General features: G+C 39.3%; 2 protein-coding genes across 7 annotated transcripts in view; one reads left to right on the top strand and one right to left on the bottom strand.

Moving 5' to 3' along the window:
* caprin1b (cell cycle associated protein 1b) overlaps positions 1-21,840 on the top strand; it is a 100,812-nt gene that overhangs the window by 58,230 nt on the left and 20,742 nt on the right. The window lies entirely within an intron of this gene.
* lmo2 (LIM domain only 2 (rhombotin-like 1)) lies at positions 11,553-17,765 on the bottom strand. Of its 2 annotated transcripts, none has more exons than XM_037766712.1 (3): positions 17,011-17,765; positions 14,563-14,778; positions 11,553-12,698 (listed from the first exon to the last, which is right to left on the bottom strand). In XM_037766712.1, the coding sequence occupies exons 1-3, from the start codon at positions 17,049-17,051 to the stop codon at positions 12,473-12,475; spliced, it is 483 nt and encodes a 160-aa protein (XP_037622640.1). In that variant the 5' UTR covers positions 17,052-17,765; the 3' UTR covers positions 11,553-12,472. The 2 variants fall into 2 exon arrangements, with proteins under 2 accessions (XP_037622640.1, XP_037622641.1); XM_037766713.1 differs by lacking the exon at positions 17,011-17,765 and adding an exon at positions 15,158-15,368.

Consider the following 21,840-nt stretch of genomic DNA (forward strand, 5'->3'; position numbering starts at 1 on the left):
CTATACTGCAGCCAGCCACCAGGGGGCGATAGAGAAGTTACGGCTTCTATTTTGGGGAGCTGTCATATCGTCCATCTTTATCTATCAGTCTATGGGCTTATTACAGTGTGACAGCCACAGATACTGGATTTTTGTCTCTTTATTATCAGAGCTTTTGATATTTGATTACTGTCTGGTTGTAAAAGAATTTCAACAATTATAACAAAAAGCTTTCTAAAACACATTACCTACTGTAGCTTTAATAAATGTTATTTTTGGGCTTTATTTTTAAATATATTCAAGCATCGTAAAACATAAAGTATGTGGATTTACTTTTCCTGTTGGATTACGAGCAGAATCTGGTAGAACTACGTATCTGTATTTATCATGATAATCAAATCTTCTTAATCATGGCTTTACAGTTATGTTTTCAAATGTTGATGTTTCAACAAAGTAAATTACGTAATATTTGGAAGTCATTTATTGGCATAGTTCCTCGTGTATGTCTAAGGCCTTATGCAGGGTCACTTCCAAGGTTTTCTCAATCTATACAAGTTCCATGTGGAGCTCTACTGTGGCTGCAGCCGGCTTGGTGTTGAGAGGCAGCAGTGAGTGAGGAGGAAATGGGGTCTGGCATGTTGACTCAGGAGTAAATCCCCCCGGACTGCTCAAAAGGCTGCTATTAGAGTTTAATCACCCTGCGATCCTGGACACACTCTGAAGCTGAGAGGGATGACTGATGAGCATGCAGTATACAAACCGTAAGCATCAACTCATCCAGAAGCTGCAATCAACGCTCAGGATGGATGAGTGCAATCCAACGATGAGGAAACAGAATAAGTTTTAAAAAAAGTTACGTTACACTCTTCGTTCCACATTTCACGCTTCCTATTTTATTAAAAACTGGCTCTCGCCTGCTTTGGAACAATTGGTTTATGAAGTCATTAGATTAAATGATCACAAGTTATTCTTCTTCCTATTTATATTTTATTACCTCAAATTTCTCAAGGCCTTCGCAACAGTGTTCTCCATTTCTCAACAAGCCAGGCCCTTAGCTTTCATTATGCACAGCTTATTTTTAGACAAAGGGCCCATTCTGTTGTCTGCAAAAGGCAGAGCAGCAGTGAATTGTTTCAAGGAAATTTGCATAATGCTTAGTGACTGAGTCTCTATTTTAAGATGAATTTTTTCCAGACACGGCTGCTCGAGCTACAAGAGAAAAGAGAAAAGAACAAGTGTGGAGAGAAATGGACTATCAAAGGAAGGAACTGAGCTTTCATGTTAGGACACTTTGATTGTGTTACAGATTGGTTCCAGGTGAGGCAACTCTGAAAGAGAGGAAATCCAAGGGAAGAGAGAAATTCTTAACTAAAGATGGCATTGCCAGGATTTAAGCATTAAGGGAAGATTTAGAACAGCAGGTGTAGAGAATCGATGAGGCTCAAATATTGTGGTGGGTGGCAATTCCCTGCGGTGCTTCAACAGTTTGGGAAGACAAGATTTTCATAGACGAAAGCCAGTGGTGGAAAGTAAATCAATACATTTACTATGGCTGTCAAAGTTAACGAGATAATAACGCGTTAATGAAAATTTGTTTTAACATGACTAACTTCTTTGATGTATTAATGCAACTTGTGATTTTTCAGTTGTCACAGACTCAGTTTTTTAAAGCTAGAGTGAAGATACTGGCATCATATGAAACTAGAAAACATAAGAAATCCATTGGTACCAACCATGTCATACTAGCTTGACCATTTTCAAAGGGGTCCCTTGACCTCTGACCTCAAGATATGTGAATGAAAATGGGTTCTATGGGTACCCACGAGTCTCCCCTTTACAGACATGCCCACTTTATGATAATCACATGCAGTTTGGGGCAAGTCATAGTCAAGTCAGCACACTGACACACTGACAGCTGTTGTTGTCTGTTGGGCTGCAGTTTGCCATGTTATGATTTGAGCATATTTTCTTTATGTTAAATGCAGTACCTGTGAGGGTTTCTGGACAATATTAGTCATTGTTTTATATTATTAATTGATTTCCAAAAATAAATATATACATACATTTGCCTAAAGCAAGCATATCTGCCCACTCCCATGTTGATAAGAGTATTAAATACTTGACAAATCTCTCTTTAAGGTACATTTTGAACAGATAAAAAATGTGCGATTAATCGCGATTATCTACCGCCCTTACTTTTACTCAAGTTCAGTTTTGAGGTATTTTAATTGAGTGTTTCCTTTGTATGCTACATTATACTTTTACTTCACTATATTTCAGAGTAAAATATTGTACTTTTTCTTCCACTACATTTATTTGGCAGCTATAGTTACTACTTGTATTGCAGATTAGGATTATACGCATAAAACATGTTACCAGCTTTAGGGTTTTAACTAGGGGTGTCACGATATACCGGTATTGACGATAACCATGATATTTAAAAAATGAAATATTGATAACATGTTAATAATTCACATATGATAATATTGTGCAGACTAAATAATCCAGCGCCTCTTAAATCATTTTATTTTGAGTGTAATTAATTTGCTAAAAAGTTGAAGATGGATATGACTAATGGCATTATTATTTTTTTCTAATTGTCTATAGATATCATGCTAATATTGTTATTGTGAATTCTTTTGGCCTCGATAATCATTTAGTGAAAATCTCATATCGTGACATACTGTAGCTGCAACTAACAATTATTTACATTTTTGATTAATCTGCCAATGATTTTCTCTATTTATTAATTGATTAATCGTTTGGTCTGCATCTCAATACCACAGATCACAGTGTGACGTCACTAAATGTCTTGTTTTGTCCGACCAACATACCAAACCCCTAAAATATTCACACCAAGAAAAGCAACAATTGTCTCATTTGAGAACCCGAATCCATCAAATGTTTGGCATTTTTGCTCGAACAATGACTTCAGATAAACTTTTTTTTGGTTGACTAATTGATTAATTGACCAATCGTTGCAGCACATCAAATAGCCTATAACATATTACACATTTAGATCAAACTAAATGTGGCAATTGGCAACATCTCAACCAGCTACAACATTAAAAATGTTGCTTACACACACACACACACACACACACACACACACAAACACACATATGCTGTACATTTACATGGAGTATTTTTGCCTCTTCCATCACTGACAACAGCCATACAGAGCCTGTAAATGTGTAATTTAAAATCTCTGCCCAGTCAATTTTGTGTCCTTTCAGTTCTTCATGATCTATCCCACTGTGGTCCACCACCATCCTGCCAGTGTGCCTGCCTTCGCCGGCTCTCTGCAATGATTGGAAGCAGGCATTGCGTGGGAAGTCCAATTAGAGACGGAAATTGCACTGAGCCCGACGCCGTGTAGCCACAAGTTTGCCGCATGGTCACTTACCTGCACATCTGCACTGATTTTTTAAAAGCAGTAGCCACCTTTTTCCACCACCTTAATTGGAGTTTCCATAGCTGATTGCTTGAAAGAGAAATGCACTGCTGCCACGGTCTGCTTCCTGGTAACAGTCTGGCTTTTCACTGATGTCTGATGAGAAGGAGGTGGGAGTCAGGTTTAGATTTATACCAGGAGGTGCTTTTTTATGCTCATCTAAATAAAGCAGGTCTAAATTTATGAGGTCCCCATGATGCGTGGTGCCAGAGGTCACCTACCGCCACTGGAATAATGTGTCTAGATAAAAAATGATATACATGATAGTGATGTGTTTTAATGAGAAAATGGAGATTGCTGAATGAAAAGTAACCACAGGAATCAATCACTGAAATAGCTAACGTATTCACATGTAAAAGAGAGATTCTCACTTATGAAAAATCATTTTTCTACTCTATTGGACAGGTTTACTCTTTATAACGAGCCGCTCTCTCTGCTGGCAGCATCGACCAAGTTCACCTTTGACCTGTAACACCGTATCCACTCACTCATGGTCACACTGAACCCTCAAGAATGTTTTCATGTGTCATGTCGGTTCATTTTTCCTGACTATTCATCCATGAAAGTACAACAAGTCCGTGGTTTTGGAGTTATAGAACACATAATACCCATGATTTTCAGTTTCTAATCTGTGCTATGTGGTCTTGACATGCGGCTACAGTTATTATTCTGCAATATTGCTGCTTGCTTGCCCGTGTCTGTCAGTGTAAGAGAAAAAGAATGGTTCACCTAACACCCCACCCATCCCATAAGGTCAGCATGTTTGATGCAGGTCCTGGGACAGAGCCTGGTGTGCAGTGTGTAGTTGGTTCATCAGAAGCCAGGAACACTGTTCAACATATGGGGATCATTTCAGGGGAAAAAATGACTTATGGCCAAAGAAACATATGTAAAAACCATACGGTAGATTGGCTCAAAACAGATTTACTTGAATCACATCTTTTTGCAGATCTAAAGAATTTCAGCTATGATAAATGCAATAGTATGTCAGTGTGTTCAGACGAACCGCTTCGACAGCGGTGGAATGTAACAAAGGGACATCTTATTCGCTTTCTTACCGAGAGTTAGATGAGAAGATTGATAGAAATCTCATGTTTGTACAGAAGAAGCTACAGCCAACATTCAGTTAGCTTAGCTTAGTACAAAGGCTGGAAACGGAGGGAAACAGCTAGCCTGGTTTGTCCAACGGTAACAAAATCTGTCTACCAGCAACTACGTTGGACGATTTTGGAGCCAGGTAACCAGCAGAGACTCCAGGAAGTTAGAAGTTACTGGTCCCACATACCCCCCTGTAAAGTGTATATATATATAGATATGTAAAGATTTTTTTTACCTATGGACAGAGCCAGGCTAGCTGTTTCCCCCTGTTTTCACTCTTTATGCTAAGCTAAGCTAACCAACTGCTGGCGGTAGCCTCATGTTTACAGAGAGTGGTATCGATCTTCTCATCTAACTCTCAATAAGACTGCAAATAAGCATACATGTGGTATTCATGCATTCATGCTTCTTTACACTTCCACTCCACTATAGTTCAGGAAGAAATGTTATACCTTTCACTACACTACTTTTATCTGACAGATACAAAACATGTCTCAACTTGATGTATTCACTTTGATTTAAATATACAAAATTATAAAATTACCTCCATCTTGACCAACTACAAAAGTAAAATGCTACTTATATATTACTGTAAGTAATAGTAATAGTAATAGTAATAATAATTCAAATATATAATTGACACAATTCCACACCATTTTTCTGCATTGAGTACTTTTATATGTGAAACTTTAAGGCCCTGACACAACAAGCCAAAGGTTGGCCATTTGACAGTTTGGGGCCGTCGGTGAGCATCTGTCGGCCTAGTTTTTTTTCCGGTGTGTCTCTAATCTGCCTGTGTTGGAGTTTTTTCGGCTGATGCAGCATGTTGAATCGGCGGCGGAGCTTGTCGGTGAGAGAAATCACTCTGATTGGCTGTTCAGCTTAAACGAATCAGTGCATTTCCTCTAACGCAGGCGCATAACATACATGGTAGTTTGTCGTCGGTTGTAGTCTTTGTGGTGTGTTCGAGTGCAACTTCTGGTCAAGGCAGAGGCGATATGAGCGCAGCTGGTTCGCCGCTAGTTCTTTGATGTCGGCTTGATGTGTCCCCAGCTTTAAAGCTAGAGTTTGTAATCTTCAAAAACTTTTTTGTTATATTTGTTGATATTATCATTACATCCTTGACAGCAATCAATAAATCAAATGTTCTGACAAAAAAAAGGAAAAAAATGATCTGGTATCTGTGGCTGTCGCAGGACTGTAATAGTTCCTGTCTACCTACCTACCCTCACTCTGCCCGTGCACTCATTGCACATCACCAGTCTTCCATAAGCTGCTAGCTTGACAGCTGTGAGTACTAACAATAGCCATGTTCCCTGTTCACGTTCATTATGATATGTATATGTTCATATTGATAATAGTGGGGAAGTGGCTTTTGAAGGAGGCCTGAAGCGACGGACTGTCAGTGTTGCCGACTTGGCGACTTTCTCGCTAGATTTAGCAACTTTTGGAGCTATTGCTGCTGGCTACTTTCATTGGAGAAGAGTTGGAAACACACGGCTCTGATTTTCCATTGGATAATTTTACAAATCTAGTGTGCTGTTGCTAGTTTCTTAACATTACTAACCCTAGCTTTAAGTACATTTTTACATACTTTTACTCAAGTACCATTTTGAATGCAGGACTTTATCTTGTAATTGAGTATTTTTACATCGTTACTTTTGATTTAGTAGAAGATCTAAATACTTCCTCCACCACTGTGCTCTTGTTCCTCGGCCTCTCTGTTTGACATAAAAAGCCTGCAGGCATCCAGGCTGAAGCAGTAAACATCATAATAATCACAGACTCCATCACATCACACATCTTTACACAAGACTGATGGGAAGTTAGGTGGAAGTCAGTGAGAACGATTGTGTGAGGTAGTAAGAGGGAAAATATAAGGTGGCAGAAAAGTCAAGCCCAGTTTTGGGAGTTTTCCTGGGGCCCCAGAGGTCTCATACATAATAAATCCTCAGCACATATTTAATCCAGTCAGAGGACAAGCCCGTCGAGAGCTAAAGGATGCACACTTATTACTCATCCACTTCTAAATGTACTGCCCGTTACCCCACAACCCCCCACCCCAAAAACTCTACTCCCACCGCATGTCCTCCATCCAGACTGCAGGCGCTACGGCCTATCGGAGAATCGGAGCAGGAATGTGACTCCTGACAGACACATCTCTCAGGACCACAGACTGAATATGTTCCCAATTAGCTTCATCTGATAAAGTGTGAGTGCAAGTGAAACCCAAGGCGGGCATGATCAATAGCACTTGACTCATTTTGTCAGACGGGTTTGACATTGACAGGCCGCGTTGTGATTAATCGCCGTGGTGCTGCAGATAATTGTCCAACCACATCTTCCTTTGTAGGTGTTGTTGAACTCTTACTGTCATGTCTGCAGTGCTTTGAATATGGCTCGTCACTTTCAGTTCAGTTCTAATTAATCTTTTCTAGAGTTGGCGTCCATACGAACACCAGCTTTCCCTTAATCTGCCTGTCACTTATTTTGCACGTGCACACATCCAGACTTGTGCATTTCCCCAAGAACGTCTACCTGGACCAGAACCGCCATCTGCTGTCCACACTGAAGACTGCACCAGCGTGAGGTCGATGTGTGGTGGTTGTTTCAGTGGGGTGAGCTGTTTGATAAAAACAAGCTGCGAGCTGTTGCGGTTTCATCCTCAGAAAGTCTCCTTGGTTTCCATGCCCACAGCTGGATGTTTTTAGGTTTACCCATACGGGACTGCTGTGACATGGGCGCTGGAGATGAAACAGGCCTCACTCGGCACACAAACACAGCACTACACTCCCGGCCTTGTGTACAGCTGGTGGGGATGACACAAGAGGCACAGGGCTTTATTGAGTCCTGCCGAGGCTGCTGTGCAAGTCAGGGCAGTGCTCTGGCAAAGCTCAGCCTGCAGGGTAGCAGAGGAGAGTTGGCCGATGGAACGCAGGCCGCTTGGCCGACGCTGTGGGTCTCTGTGGACCGGTGTGTTGTGTGTTGTGAATGTCGTGAGATGAGACCTGGCCTCCCCTCAACTCCAGTCTCATTAAACTCAGTGAACTCTTTGTAGAAAGGGAGCCGAACACAAAGAGTAAAACACCCTCCTTTAACCCTCAAGTTCTGTTTGGGACTCCCGGCTTTCCTTGACAGCTCAAAATACATACTTAAAGGAACAATGTGTAACATCTGGTGGCATCTAGCGATGAGGCCGACGTGAAAACACGAATGGCCCTATCTAGAGACAGTTGTTGTAAGAGTAGCTTAGGTATTTTGATGAATAGCAGAGCCAGTGCGTAGAGTGTGTGGTTATGTGGGAAGTGAGTGGTGAAGCAAGAGAGAGTGGAAAGCATCGCTTTGTTAGGGTTAGTTAAGCCAGATAATGAGAAGATACCCTGGGTATGTTGAACTCGCTTCATAGTACAGGTCTCAGCTCTGTGATTTACTATTTATTAGTAATCTCATACTACAGCTGAGGCTGATGGGAATATATAGTTTTGCACGTATTTTGTTGTAAACCAAAGTATTGGACATATTAAAAGTTACCCAGTTACCCAGATGATGATGCTAGATGAAAAGTTAAAGGTCCAGTGTGTAACATCTTGGCAGATCTATTAGCAGAAGTGGAATATAATATTCACAACTATGTTTTCATTAGTGTATAATCGTCTGAAACTAAGAATCATGTTTTCTTTAGCTTAGAATGAACCCTTTATATCTACATAGGGAGCGGGTCCTCTTCACGGAGTCCGCCATGTTGCTCCGCCATGTTTCTACAAAAGCCCAGAACGGACAAACCAAACACTGGCTCTAGAGAGAGCCTTTAATGTTTTTACGTTACCTGAAGGCCACTGTAGTTCTCCGACACGCTTGTGAAACTGCGGTAACAGTCGCTGTCTGACTTCCATTGCTCCTAAAGTAGTGTTATTATGGTAAGGATGGCCTCTGAGCGCGGCGGACAGCGTTACCACCGTTTTGCACTCACAAAACTGCAGTCTTGGAAAGGGAGGAGGAAGCGGAGCGGTACTCAGTTGGTTGCAATCTGCAACCAAACCACTATATGCCGCCAAATCCTACACACTGTACCTTTAATGGTGGGATTCAAGGGGGATCACCATTAGGTTTCATCCACCACTTTTATCTGTACCAAATTTCAAATTGACCTCAAACAACATCCCTATGTAGGATAACACATGTTTGTTAATGTTACAGCCCAAAACATCATGACTTCATTGACGTCAATTTCTTCTGTTTCTCTCTCTTCTCCCTTTTTGCCCTGCCAGGAGAGTTTATTTACTGGCCACGACGCTGGTATTTTTTGTACCTTGTGAGTCATCATGGCAAAATGTGGTCATGGAGACACCTACTGTAGCGAGGCGAGGCGGTTTTGAATACTTTGCCAGTTGTTTATATTTCTGTCCGTCTGTCTGTGGACGAATTTTGTCACAGCGATAGCTTTACAAACGTGCAAGATGCAGTCACAAGACTTTACAGGGGTGTAGTTGTGATCAAAATAAAGGCAAAGCTCAAAGATGGGTGTGGTTCGAGCGAGGTCGCGGAAGTAAGGGGGTAGGAAGTGGGGAAGGGGCTATTGGCCCCCCCACTTTACGCCCCTGGCCCGATTTGGCGTTGCGGCTAGTGTGATCCCGTTGCAAATTTGTTCTCAAGTTGTTCATGATTTGCCTAAATAGCATGCAAAACAGGAGATATTTCCTTATTTGATGTGATAGCAATGCTTTATGGTCATTTTTGTATTTTGACACTTTTCTACATATTGGGTTTTAATGCAGTCAGAAGAAAAGAAAATATCTGAAAGAAAAAAAATTGGCGGGTTTTGCAAATATCCTTATTATTACTTTTAGTAAAGCCAATGTCAACAAAGCACAAGGGTTAACAGTCCCAGTATTGTAGATGTTTTTAGACTACTGAGCTGGTGCCAATACTATTCATTTATGTAGTTACTATGTTATTTATCCACACATATCTTTAGCCTAGCGTTCAATATGGAGCTGATTTGTTGGTGAGACCACCGTGTAGTAGTTTTTTCTTTGCAGCCATTCCTCAAGCATTGCTTAATACCACACTGACGATCGTTCAATCTGCAGACCTCCAAACGAGCAAAGGCCCAGTATCCCTCGGTGTGCCTATACAGTATATTCCCATCTCTATTGTGGGAAAACTCGTTAGTTTCCCCATAAGCTTCTCTTTCAGCAAACGCGTCATGTCAGCCTGGGTGGGTTTTTAACTCCATCGGTTCCTCCCTTGTCTATGAATTAACTACTGTCAGGCCATGCTAAAGACCCCATCCTGGAGCTTCTGTGCTCTCCTTTTAACCTCCTCTCCTCTATTTCTCTTTCCTTTGTTGCAAATTGTTTCCCGATCACATATTTCATCCACTTTTTTTATGTCAGTTAAGGCTGCTTCTCCCACCCGCTAATACGGTGTGGTCAGGCGCCTTCGTTCCCAACCTCACACGCAAGAGCAATTCATGGATTCAATTATTGATGTTATGCCTGTAAAGATAACTGGGGATGGCAGGAGGTTGTGGGATGGCACTGGAGAAGCACGCCTCGTGGCCAGTTCAGAGTCAGTTGACGGCTGGCAGACATGAAGAAGAAGAGCAGAGGGACACCGGCTTTGAAGACAGACAGTTAAAGTTACAACCCAAAACATCATGACTTCATTAACGTCAATTTCTTCTGTTTCTCTCTCGTCTCCCTTTTTGCCCTGCCAGGAGAGTTTATTATGATAAAAAAAGCTGCATCCCATAATAGATTTACAATAATTAACAGTGTAATATTTAGCAGCTCTTCTTGCCCTGGCCAAAACAACCCTGATAACTGGTTGATTCATGGATGGTTGGAATATACACATCTTTTAGTGACCTCTTGTGGCTAAAACTGGGTAGAGCACTACTTTACCAGAAGGATGTACTGTTATTCTGTTAAAAACACACCCACAATATTTATCTACTTACTCTTAAAGGCCATAGCTGTGTCCCAATTTCATATACACTAATTGTATGGAGAAATATTTATAAGATGTTGTTGTTTTGCAGTTACCGTACAAGAAATCAACTTACTTTACTGTAGAGCTGCAACAATTAATCAATTAGTTGTCAACTATTAAATTAATCGCCAACTATTTTGATAATCGATTAATCGGTTTAAGTAATTTTTTAAGAAAAATCTAAATGTCCTGATTCCAGCTTCTTAAATGTGAATATTTTCTCGTTTTTTTACTCCTCTATGACAGTAAACTGAATATATTTGAGTTGTGGACAAAACAAGACATTTGAGGACGTCGACGCTGATCAACATTTTATAAACCAAACATCTAATCGATTAATAAAGAAAATAATCAACAGATTAATCAACAATAAAAATAATCGTTAGTTGCAGCCCTTCTTTACTGTATACGGACAGGAAATTATACAATATGTAAGGCAATTAAACTGCGACTTTTCAACACATCCGCCAATTAAACATTCAAAATTTGATACATTTTTTGTGAGAAGCTCCTCCATTTCTTTTCTTGCACTGCGTTATGGGGAATTACTGTCCCTCAACAACACGCTCAAAAATCCGTGTTGTTTTAGTTACATACTGACTGAGTAGTAAAACCTTCTCTGTATGCACAGCTTGTAAAATTAATCCTTTGAATTAGGGCTGTCCCCTCTTAGTCCATTAGTTGAGTAATCGGTCGTTTTGGTTTTAGTCGGCAAAGATTTCCTCAGTCGATTATTCATTTTTTATGCTTTTTTCATGCTGAATGACTTATTTTTAAGAAACTTATGAGCACATCTCTGGTAAACACAAGATTTAAAGTGGTGCTTCTGTGTGATTCTTTGTGGAGAAACTCAGTTTTACAGAGCGGTCGATTAAATCAACTAATCGATTAGTTGACAAAATCGTTAGTCCACTTAGAATTTCTTTGGTTGAGGACAGCCCTACTCTGAATGCTTGGATTGCATGGATTTCAGGTTTATCTGTAACTACCAGGGAGACAGACACTCACGCCAAAGATTATGTTGTTTATGTTTCTCTAAATTGAAATTTATTTAATAGTAAATATCCAAAAAGTCGTGGGTGCGTGTTCATAGAGGTGTAACAGTTACAAAAAAAACACACTGGAAACAGCTCTAAAGTCAGTAGAATTAGTATTGCATGGGATCCCTTGATCACTAGAGGGCGCCACCAGTTCAACCTGGCAATGCAGTACAATCATTCTGATCAGGACTTTTCATTTATAACAAGAAAATCTGGTAACGCTTCATTTTACAGGTTTGTAATTTCCTAATAAATTCTCACTAATTTCCCAGGGAAGTTTCTTGGAGAGAAATACAAAACTATTTATGTATAAAATGGAAACAGTCAGTGCAGCCGGCAAGCAGAACATGCAAATGTGAAATTTGTCCACAGGCAAGCATATAATTCACCATATAGCTGCTAATAATGAACTACTTGTGAATTTACTTGGATTTTACAAGGAGCAGCTCCTTTATAGGTATTTTCCCTATAATTAGCACCAAATTACACAGTTCTTCTCAGGAAATTCTCAGGAAATTACGATCCATAAAATAAAACCTTACTGAAATTCTCATTGAACAGTTCAGACCAGACTGAGGCGATGAAACAGTGTTTGACTATAAGAAACTTTTTGTTCATTGTTAAAGGTCTAAAATTCCAGTGTGTATAACAAACAACTATTATTGCATGATAAGTATTTCCAGTATTTAAGCATTTTTTTTGCATTCAAGGATGAAGCCTTAGATGAGAAGCTTTCTGTTATTGCTGGTGCAGTCTTCATTAGTCTCTAGCAGGAAGCAATGCAGAGATGTAGCCTTTCCTTTTGTGTTTAAATGATTCTGTCAGATGCATGATGAAGCCTGCAAAAAGTCTGTTTATCAATGGTTCATTCATGCCAGTGGGAAAAGCCAGGGTGACACTCCTTCTGCTAAACCATGTTGTTATTGTTGAGTTTGGTCCACTCAAAGATGTCCTGCTCGCACACAATGTCTGAGTTGATGAGCAGGTAGCGGTCACCCACGCAGAAGTGCTTCTGGCAGGCGGCACACTTGAAGCACTCCAGATGGTAAACCTTGTCCCGCACACGCATCGTCATCTCAAACGCTCGAATCCTCTTCTCACAGGAAGCACAGAGACCGTCCTGACCGAAAAGCCTGAATGGATGAGAGGATATGAACATAATGCTGAGAAGAAGATGGAAAACATGAAACTTTAAGGAATCCCTTCAGTCTCAATTTAAGATAAGATAATCCTTTATTAGTCCCACAGCGAGGAACTAACTAACTCCCGTGGATCTTTTCCCCTGACCATATACCTATACTGGATTAGCACCTGGCCTCAAGATTTCTGTGTTCTAGTTTGTAGTCACTTGATTAAACACAACTTTATTTAGGACTAAATAAAGTTAGTTATTTAGGACTAACTATATTTAGTTAGTCCTAAAAAGTAAAGTTACTTTATTTAGGACTAAATAAAGTTAGTTATTTAGTACTAACTTTATTTAGTTAATCCTAAATAAAGTTACTTTATTTAGGACTAAATAAAGTTAGTTATTTAGTACTAACTTTATTTAATTAATACTAAATAAAGTTAATTTATTTAGGACTAAATAAAGTAGGCACTATATTAATTAAAATTATTTAATTATTATAATAATAATCAACCCATTAAACAACCTACAATTCAACATGTGCTAAAGTGAGGTTTGTCAAAAAAATGTGTGTGAGATTTTGAGTGGCAATATTCTATATTTCTGTTATTGTCAACAAACCCCTTGAAAAGATCAAAACAAAGTATTAGTCCGTCTCTTAATAATGTCTGACTTCTCTAACCAGTCTGTGACACTCATCCCCAACCTCATTTCAATTGAAGAAATTATATAAATCACGTCATGAATATATAGTTTATTTATATTCTCTCTCTATATAGACTATTTTCAGCTGCGCAACACATTTGGTGTACTCGTCGTGAGTATTTAGAGCACCAGAACAGTGTATGTGGGATTGACTCAAAATAAACTGAAGGGGCCCATGTTTACCGTAATGAAGAAACAACATGTCACCCAGTGCAGCAATGTGGCTCATTAATATGTTTTTAATAGTCTGTGACAACAATGGAGGTCTGTGGACGGAGGCGGATATATTGGCAAGAATCTTGCGATGCAATACGTATCATGATACAGGGGAAACGATTCAATATATTGCGTTTTTTTTCAAATCTAATTTTAGGAAAACTGTCACACCAGAAATACACCATTTTAGAATAAGCAAAAATAACACATTTATACTGTATGCAAAATACTGCATGGTGTTTGCCCATAACTGTATGTGATTATCATAAAGTGGGCATGTCTGTAAAGGGGAGACTCGTGGGTACCCATAGAACCCATTTTCATTCATATATCTTGAGGTCAGAGGTCAAGGGACCCCTTTGAAAATGGCCATGACAGTTTTTCCTCACCAAAATTGAGCGTAAATTTGGAGCGTTATTTAGCGTTCGTCATGACAAGGTAGTATGACATGGTTGGTAGGCCTACCGCTGGATTCGTTAGGTTTTCTAGTTTCATATGATGCCAATATCTTCACTCTAGCTTTAAAACGCCCGTTACAACCGTCGAATGATCAAATAATGGCCGGGTCCGACGGCGGGCCGTCAGATTTTTAAGAGGTTATTTAAAAATGAATACAGTGTTTTTGGAGAATCTATACAGTATCCCAACACATAATATCGCGATGCTCGTGTGTATCGATATTTTCCTACACCCCTACATACACATATAGACCGTTTCAACGGAATTGCATTGCTAGGCAACAGCTTGGGTCCATGTTTACTTCCTGTCAGCTTATGTCATTCACATATACTGTATATTAAACTATTATACTGTAATAGGAAATAAACTGGGACACATTTGGAATGTTTATGCTTACAACTGTGAAATGGTCCATACTTGTTGGTCTTGCTAACTAACAACCTGCTTGATTAAATCATAATAGTACAACATTACACCGTCGGACCAACCTGAGGTAGTCTCTCCGACATAGCTTTCTTCCGAGCTTGAAGTAGAGCCGGCGTCCCACCTCCCCGAGTCGACAGCCACACAAGTCGCAGCTCAGGCAGTCCTCGTGCCAGTACTGCTCGATGGCCTTCAGGAAGAATCTGTCACCGATGCTCTGCTGACACCCACCGCACGTCAACAGAGACGGAGGCATCTGGAGGACCTCATCCACCGGCTCCCTAGACCAGAGAGAAAACTGGTTAGAAAATCAAACATTCTAGGGATACTACAAATTATTGTTTTCTCAATTACTCATTTAACCACCCTGTTATCTACAATAGAATATCATTGACAAGTGTTTGTTAATTTGTTCATATTTTGAGATTTTCAAAATAATAGAGCTTAAAGCCCAGACCTAAAAGATCAAATGATCTTGTATTGCCATTTATTGGTCCACTGATTCTAATCTGTCCATCCTGAGTTACATGTACAATTGCAGTTTGATGCTGTCCACCTGAGGGAGCCATTGGATAATGTATTTTTAAATACCATCCTGTAGCAACAAAACAAATGCTACTTTATTAATCCCATAACATTACATTTTCCCATTTTCTTTACCAAAGGGAAGCTTTAAGGTTGTTAAAATCATATTATTCATATATGTTCTGTATCGGCTTGTTCCAAATCTTCATTGAATCTATATAGTTAGTGAAATATTCAAAGTATATACACCATTTTACAAATGTAAATATTCTACATGTCAGTTTTGTGCATCATATCAAAGCCTGACAAGTTTGGTTTTAAATTATTCCACTAGAATAGAATAGAGCTGCAACTAAAGTATTTTCACTGTTGATTAATCTGTTGATTATTTTCTCGATTAATCGATTAGTTATTTGGTCTATAAAATGGTAAAAGACAATGGTGAAAATTGTCGATCAGTGTTTCCCAAAGCCGAAGATGATGTCCTCAAATGTTCTTGTTTTGTCCACAACTCAAAGATATTCAGTTTACTGTCACAGAGGAGTAAAGAAACCAGAAAATATTCACATTTAAGAAGCTGGAATCAGAGAATTTAGACTTTTTTTCTTAAAAAAAAAAAAATACTCAAACAGGTTAAGTAATCAAAATAGTTGGTGATTAATTTAATAGTTGACAACCAACCCTAACCCTACACTAGAATTTAAAATAAAGTTAGTTTGAATAATGTTTGGATGCACAGTTTGCAGGCAGCTGAGGGAGAAATACCTCTCTCATATACAGTATATTAGGCCTTTATACCTAACACAATACAGATAAGAAAATAAACTGAAATATTTTTGGTACAATCGGCCTGCAGAGTTAAACATCTTATCCTACATTTAGGACACTTGTTCTGGGAAACACTGAACTTTTTTCTTCCAAAGAGCTATTTTTACTCCTCTTTACACACATTTTAACCATCTGCTCTTGGACATGAAGGTGATCATTTGTCTTGCCTATCAGCAGGAGACTCCTGACCTCATGCCATCAGCCATCTGCACTTATAGACAGATAGATAGATAGAAAGATAGATAGATAGATAGATAGATAGATAGATACACTGTAAACAATTGCTGTTAATTTACAGCAGCATTTCAACAGTATTAACCTGTTATTGCTAAAAACAATGCTTTACTGTTAATACAAAAGAAAACATGTTAAATTACGCTCATAGGCCGTTTTTTAACTGAACTATAATGCATTCTTAAAAAACAGCACTTTACTGCTGATCAACTGTCTAAAGTATCATCAGTAACAGTTTCATGCAGTATTTTTTTTTAATTCTGGGACCTGATCTGCACATGTGAGGCTTGTACATTGTACATGATTGTAAAATCAGTGAGTTAGCTTTATTGTTCTTCACTCACAAGTTGTTCTGGTTTGCATTCTGTGATTGTAGCCAGCTAGAGACAGACATTTTGGGAAAAGTGTCAACAACTTTATTATAGCCTTTTTCCTAACAAGTGCCTTTAAATGTATTTAGTGTGACTATTCCTATGTCTGTAACCTGCTAAGTCTATTCATCTAGGCAAAAAATAATGTTTATTAAAATGTATGTAAAAAAAATACAACCTAAATAGTGCATTAAAACAAATCAGTAAGATAATGTAAAAGAAAGGTGGAAAAACAGCTTTATAATGTATCTTTAAACAGTAAATTAACTGTAAAATACTGTGAAATTATTATTTTTTTAAAAACAGTATTTTTCATTAACAGTACAAAGCTGTAAATTTCAGCGACAGTATAATAATGTTAATTTTACAGTAACATAAAGGCAACCCTGCTGCCAGTTCTTTACTGTTATTTTACTGGGAAATTCTTAACAGTGTAGATAGTTAGTAACTTTATTGATTCAAGCATGTGAGATAGTTTGGCTGCCACAATGATGAAGCATCCTTGAAGGTCTTTTTCTATATATATATATCAGAAATAGGCCAGTTTATACTTACTCATTTGCCTCCATGGTCTTCCTCTCTATAGTGGATGACATGTCTGAGATGTGATGCTGTCCAGCCGGGTTTAGATGTGGTTTGAGCGGCTACCTGTGAAGCAGACTGAAGCACCTGCTCCTTTAGCCTCCAACACACAGGTTTAGTCTGTTTTGTGTGTTTAATTGAAAAGCAGTTGTGGAAATGGCCGCAAGACAAGACGATTTGTGCTCTAAGCAGCTAAACGATGATGGAGGACATCATGTCATCATTTCCTGAGGCAGTAATAACCCGCGGTGACAAGTGCATGTCTCTCAAGTCTCATCCTGCAGCGACTGTCCGATCTGCAAATTAAAACACCATCAATCCACCATCAAAAGGTCACTGTCTGTCCGTGTCTGTGCGTCTGGCTGCAGACAGACCTGCTCCTCTTCCTCCTCTGTGTGAAGCCTTGGTCAGCAGCAGCAGCAGCATCGTGTTTAAATACGGTGTCTCTCTCTCTCTCTCTCTCTCTGTGCTTTCGTTTCCCTCTTCCTGCTCACGACTGTTTGACAATGGGGGGAAATCGGTCTTAAAGCGACAGCTAAACACGGAACAGCCTGCTGCTCAGAGCTCAGTCAGTCAGTCAGGTCGTGACTGAGACTAACGAGGTCATTATGTGCTCGAGCTGCTTCACCAAAGTGCTGATGGGACAAAAGATAAAAGAGAGGCATGATGATATAATTAGTAGCTATGCTGGCCTTGTGTGTGTGTTTTTCTCCTGTAATTACAGTGTGTCTCATTACTTCCCTTATATGAAAACAATGTAGGAAATGTATAGAGATTTTTTTTTGAATAGGCTACCACTTTCTAATAGAGATTTGATCCTTTATATAAAGGATTTATAATTTGCAACAAATGACTTTATCATTGGTAAGTCAAGTCAAGTCAATTTTATTTGTATAGCCCAAAATCACAAATCACAAATTTGCCTCGGGGGCTTTACAATCTGTACAGGATTGGACACCCTCTGTCCTTTACAGTGACACCCTCTCATCGGATTAGGAAAAACTTAACCAAAAGATACCTTTTAACAGGGAAAAAATGGAAGAAACCTCAGGAAGAGCAACAGAGGAGGGATCCCCCTTCCAGGATGGACAGACATGCAATACATGCCGTGTGTACAGAGTAACAGCATAATGAAAATACAACATAGACAATCCATATGACAAAAATTAATACATATATTGTGAACATGTGTGAGAAGTTGGATCCAGGGGATGTTATATCAAGCAGCTTCCCTGCGTCGCCAAACAGATCGAGCCAGAACATCACAACCTCCTCTCCACGCCAAATAGATAGAGCCAGAGCAACACCACCTCCTCTCCACGCCAAATAGATAGAGCCAGAGCAACACCACCTCCTCTCCACGCCAAATAGATATAGCCAGAGCAACACAACCTCCTCTCCACGCCAAATAGATTGAGTCAGAGCAACACGACCTCCTCTCCACATCAAATAGATCGAGCCAGAGCAACATGGCCTCCTCTCCGCGCCAAATAGATATAGCCAGAACAACACAACCTCCTCTCCAGCCAAATAGATAGAGCCAGAACAACACAACCTCCTCTCCACGCCAAATAGATATAGCCAGAACAACACGACCTCCTCTCCAGCCAAATAGATAGAGCCAGAGCAACACAACCTCCTCTCCACGCCAAATAGATTGAGTCAGAGCAACACAACCTCCTCTCCACATCAAATAGATAGAGCCAGAGCAACATGACCTCCTCTCCACGCCAAATAGATATAGCCAGAACAACACAATCTCCTCTCCAGCCAAATAGATAGAGCCAGAGCAACACAAACTCCTCTCCACGCCAAATAGATCGAGCCAGAGCAACACAGATTCCTCTCCGCGCCAAATAGATTGAGCCAAAGCAACACGACCTCCTCTCCACTTTTGTGAAACTCTTATCAACGTGGGATATATATATATATATATATATACACTCATATTAGCCCACTCCCATGTTGATAAGAGTTTTGAACAGATATAAAAAGTGTGATTAATCGCGATGAACTATTTTAATCACTTGACCCTAATTTTGTAATTATGTGGCTGATTAGACCAAAACAGGTTGGAGTTGTGCAAATATGTTGGGATTTACACAAGGTTATGTTTTAACTTGTCCCACAACAAAACAGGAAAACCCCTGAAGTCCCAACATCATTATTATTGTTTATCTTGTTACACAAGATAATAACTTGTGTGCACAAAAGATTAAAGACATATCATCTTTTGACCTTGAGGCCTCCATAATTTAATATTCTCCTAGAGGCGATTCTGCATAATGACTGCTTTTACTTTGGATACTTAGTACCAGTGGTGGAATAAGTATTTAGATTTACTTATGACTCCTTTACTTAAACAAAAGTAGGAATACCATAGTCTAAAAGTACTCCATACAAGTAAAAGTCCTGAATTAAAAATGTTACTTGAGTAAAAGTATAAGTAAGTGTTATCAGCAAAATGTACTTAAAGTAAAAGTGCTCATGCTGAATGGCTCCTTTCAATGTGCTATGTTATTATAGAGAGTTTTTAGTTTTAATGTGGAGACCATTTTAGATAGTTTGTGTACTACTGGGTAGATTAGTAGTAGTACTGCATCATATCATATTAGCATATTTTATGTAAAAAACTATAAGTGTGAAATATATGTAGTGGAGTAGAATCTTCAATATTTCCTTTTGAAATGTAGAAGTATAAAGCATGAAATGGAAATACTCAAGTAAATACAAGTACCTCAAAACTGTACTTAAGTACAGTACTTGAGTAAATGTACTTTCTTACGACTGGTGTTTGCTTATTACAAGTACATCTTGCTGGTTATTTTGAATGCAGTGAAATGAGATGCAGAGAAAATATCTCACAATACAAATCACATCATACAGTATGATGCAATAGGTACAATTAAGAGGGTTGTTTATTAAAAAAAAGGGTTTATAATCTATTTCTTCATCCAGACCCAGAAGTATTATCACCTAAATATACTTAAAATATCAAAAGTAAAAGTACTCAGTATGCACAATTATTACGTTATGTATATTATAGGCTGTGTAGTTGAAGCTGTAACATTTTACAAAATCTTAATCTGCCATCTAAATAGTAACTACAGCTTTCAGACAAATGTAGTGAACTAAAAAGTACAATATTTCCCTCTGAGATGTGGTTGAATAGAGGGAGAAAGTAAAAGGAAATACTTAAAGTAAGTATAGCTTACACACATATGTACAGTTCCTGAGTAAATGTAGTTACTTTCCACCACTGATGAAATCAGATAAAATACAGATTTATGTCAACATACAAAGTTGATAAATCTCACAGTTTCCTGTATATATGATTCTTCTAGTATTGTCCGCTCTATGGGTTTGTCTTCTTTAGCTCTTGGATTACAAGATAGGCCTAAACTGGTAAATACCCCAAAATAAGATCTTTTGAAAGTTGTCTCTGTGAGAAATGAATGCAGTGATATTTCTACATTGTTGGTGTCCTCAGAGCCTTTCCTTTTCTAACCAGAGCCGCTGTAGGCTTTTCTTCCTCTTATCGGCTGCCAAAGCCTCGGGGCGGCCTGCAGGAGGGAGGGCCGCTGACAGCAGTTGGACTGGGCAGGGAGATAAAGCACCTCAACTCCAGCAGCCACAGTCAGCTCCTCAGCCAGATGCAACGGAGGAAGATCGCGGGCAAACTCTGAATTCAGGCTGAATGCATCCTTGGGCTAGACAGTTGTTGGACTGTGTGGGCTCACTGGATAGATACCAAGCTGAGAGGGCCCAGCAGCAAGGTGAGCATGGCACCGTGTTGGGCCAGCTACACAGGAAGCAGAGCAGCTTGACAGAGATAAAACTCTAAATGAAAAACATTTGTCTTCTGTCTTTGTAACACAACAGCACGGTACACGGTGGCTTTCTTAGTCGTATCTATAAAGGCCACACACTTGAACCCTAAAATCCCCCCTTTAACTCAGTTGATAAAAACCAGCTGATTATACTGTTGTCAGGTTATTAAATAGGTGTTATCATTATAAGCACCAGAGGTGTGGGTCAGTGGGGGCCTACTACACCCAATATTAGGTTTTATCATCTATTCACATGGTAGATCACCAAAAGAAGGAATAAAAGAACGTATCCGCTAATTATGACAATTTCCCACAAATGTCTAACAGGATAAAATAATGTAGTGATGACAATTTGGACTGACGTGGATGTAAACTGCAGCTTGACTTTTTTTAACAGCAACAATCTGATGACATGGCATACTATTCCAACACTGCATTTAATCTATATCACACTACATCATTATCAACATCATTCTGTACAATTACATGAAATGTCTTTTGCATAATGTTTTCTTTGAAATTCAGCCTGACATAGAATTCTTGCCATCTCAACAGGAATGTAAAATAAAGTAAAACCCCTTTGTAAAGATGAACACAACTGATAATCTGTAGGGTTCGAAGAACTTAATCAAAACTACACATAAGTAACATGATGTCTCAACCCTCCAAAATGTCATGTTGCACAATCGCAAAGCTCAAAAACATATTTATGACAGACGACAAGCAAGAGAGTAGAGAGTCAGTGCTGATATGACACCCAAGTCATCCACTACTTCCTGTGGAGTTGACTGAGTAAGCCCAGAGGATGTGCAACATGCATGCAGAGATGAAGCTTTCCTGGGGGGTTGGTGCACACTGCATCCACTTCCTACCCCACCCCCCCTCCCCCACCTCCCATGCATGATGGCACCCCTCTCATGGCTCCCCAGATAGACAGGTTGACTCCAGATGGTTCAGTATGATAGGAGTAACA

This window comes from Sebastes umbrosus, chromosome 4, assembly GCF_015220745.1.
Source record: "Sebastes umbrosus isolate fSebUmb1 chromosome 4, fSebUmb1.pri, whole genome shotgun sequence".
Classification (NCBI taxonomy): Eukaryota; Metazoa; Chordata; class Actinopteri; order Perciformes; family Sebastidae; genus Sebastes; species Sebastes umbrosus.

Bases quoted from the DNA above. Each gene is read 5' to 3' on its own strand.
- lmo2 (XM_037766712.1), bottom strand. From the start codon at position 17,051: ATGTCATCCACTATAGAGAGGAAGACCATGGAGGCAAATGA. The intron at 14,779-17,010 runs GTAAGTATAAAC...TCTCTGGTCTAG, and splicing joins AAGACCATGGAGGCAAATGA to GGAGCCGGTGGATGAGGTCC. The intron at 12,699-14,562 runs GTTGGTCCGACG...TCATCCATTCAG, and splicing joins TGTCGGAGAGACTACCTCAG to GCTTTTCGGTCAGGACGGTC.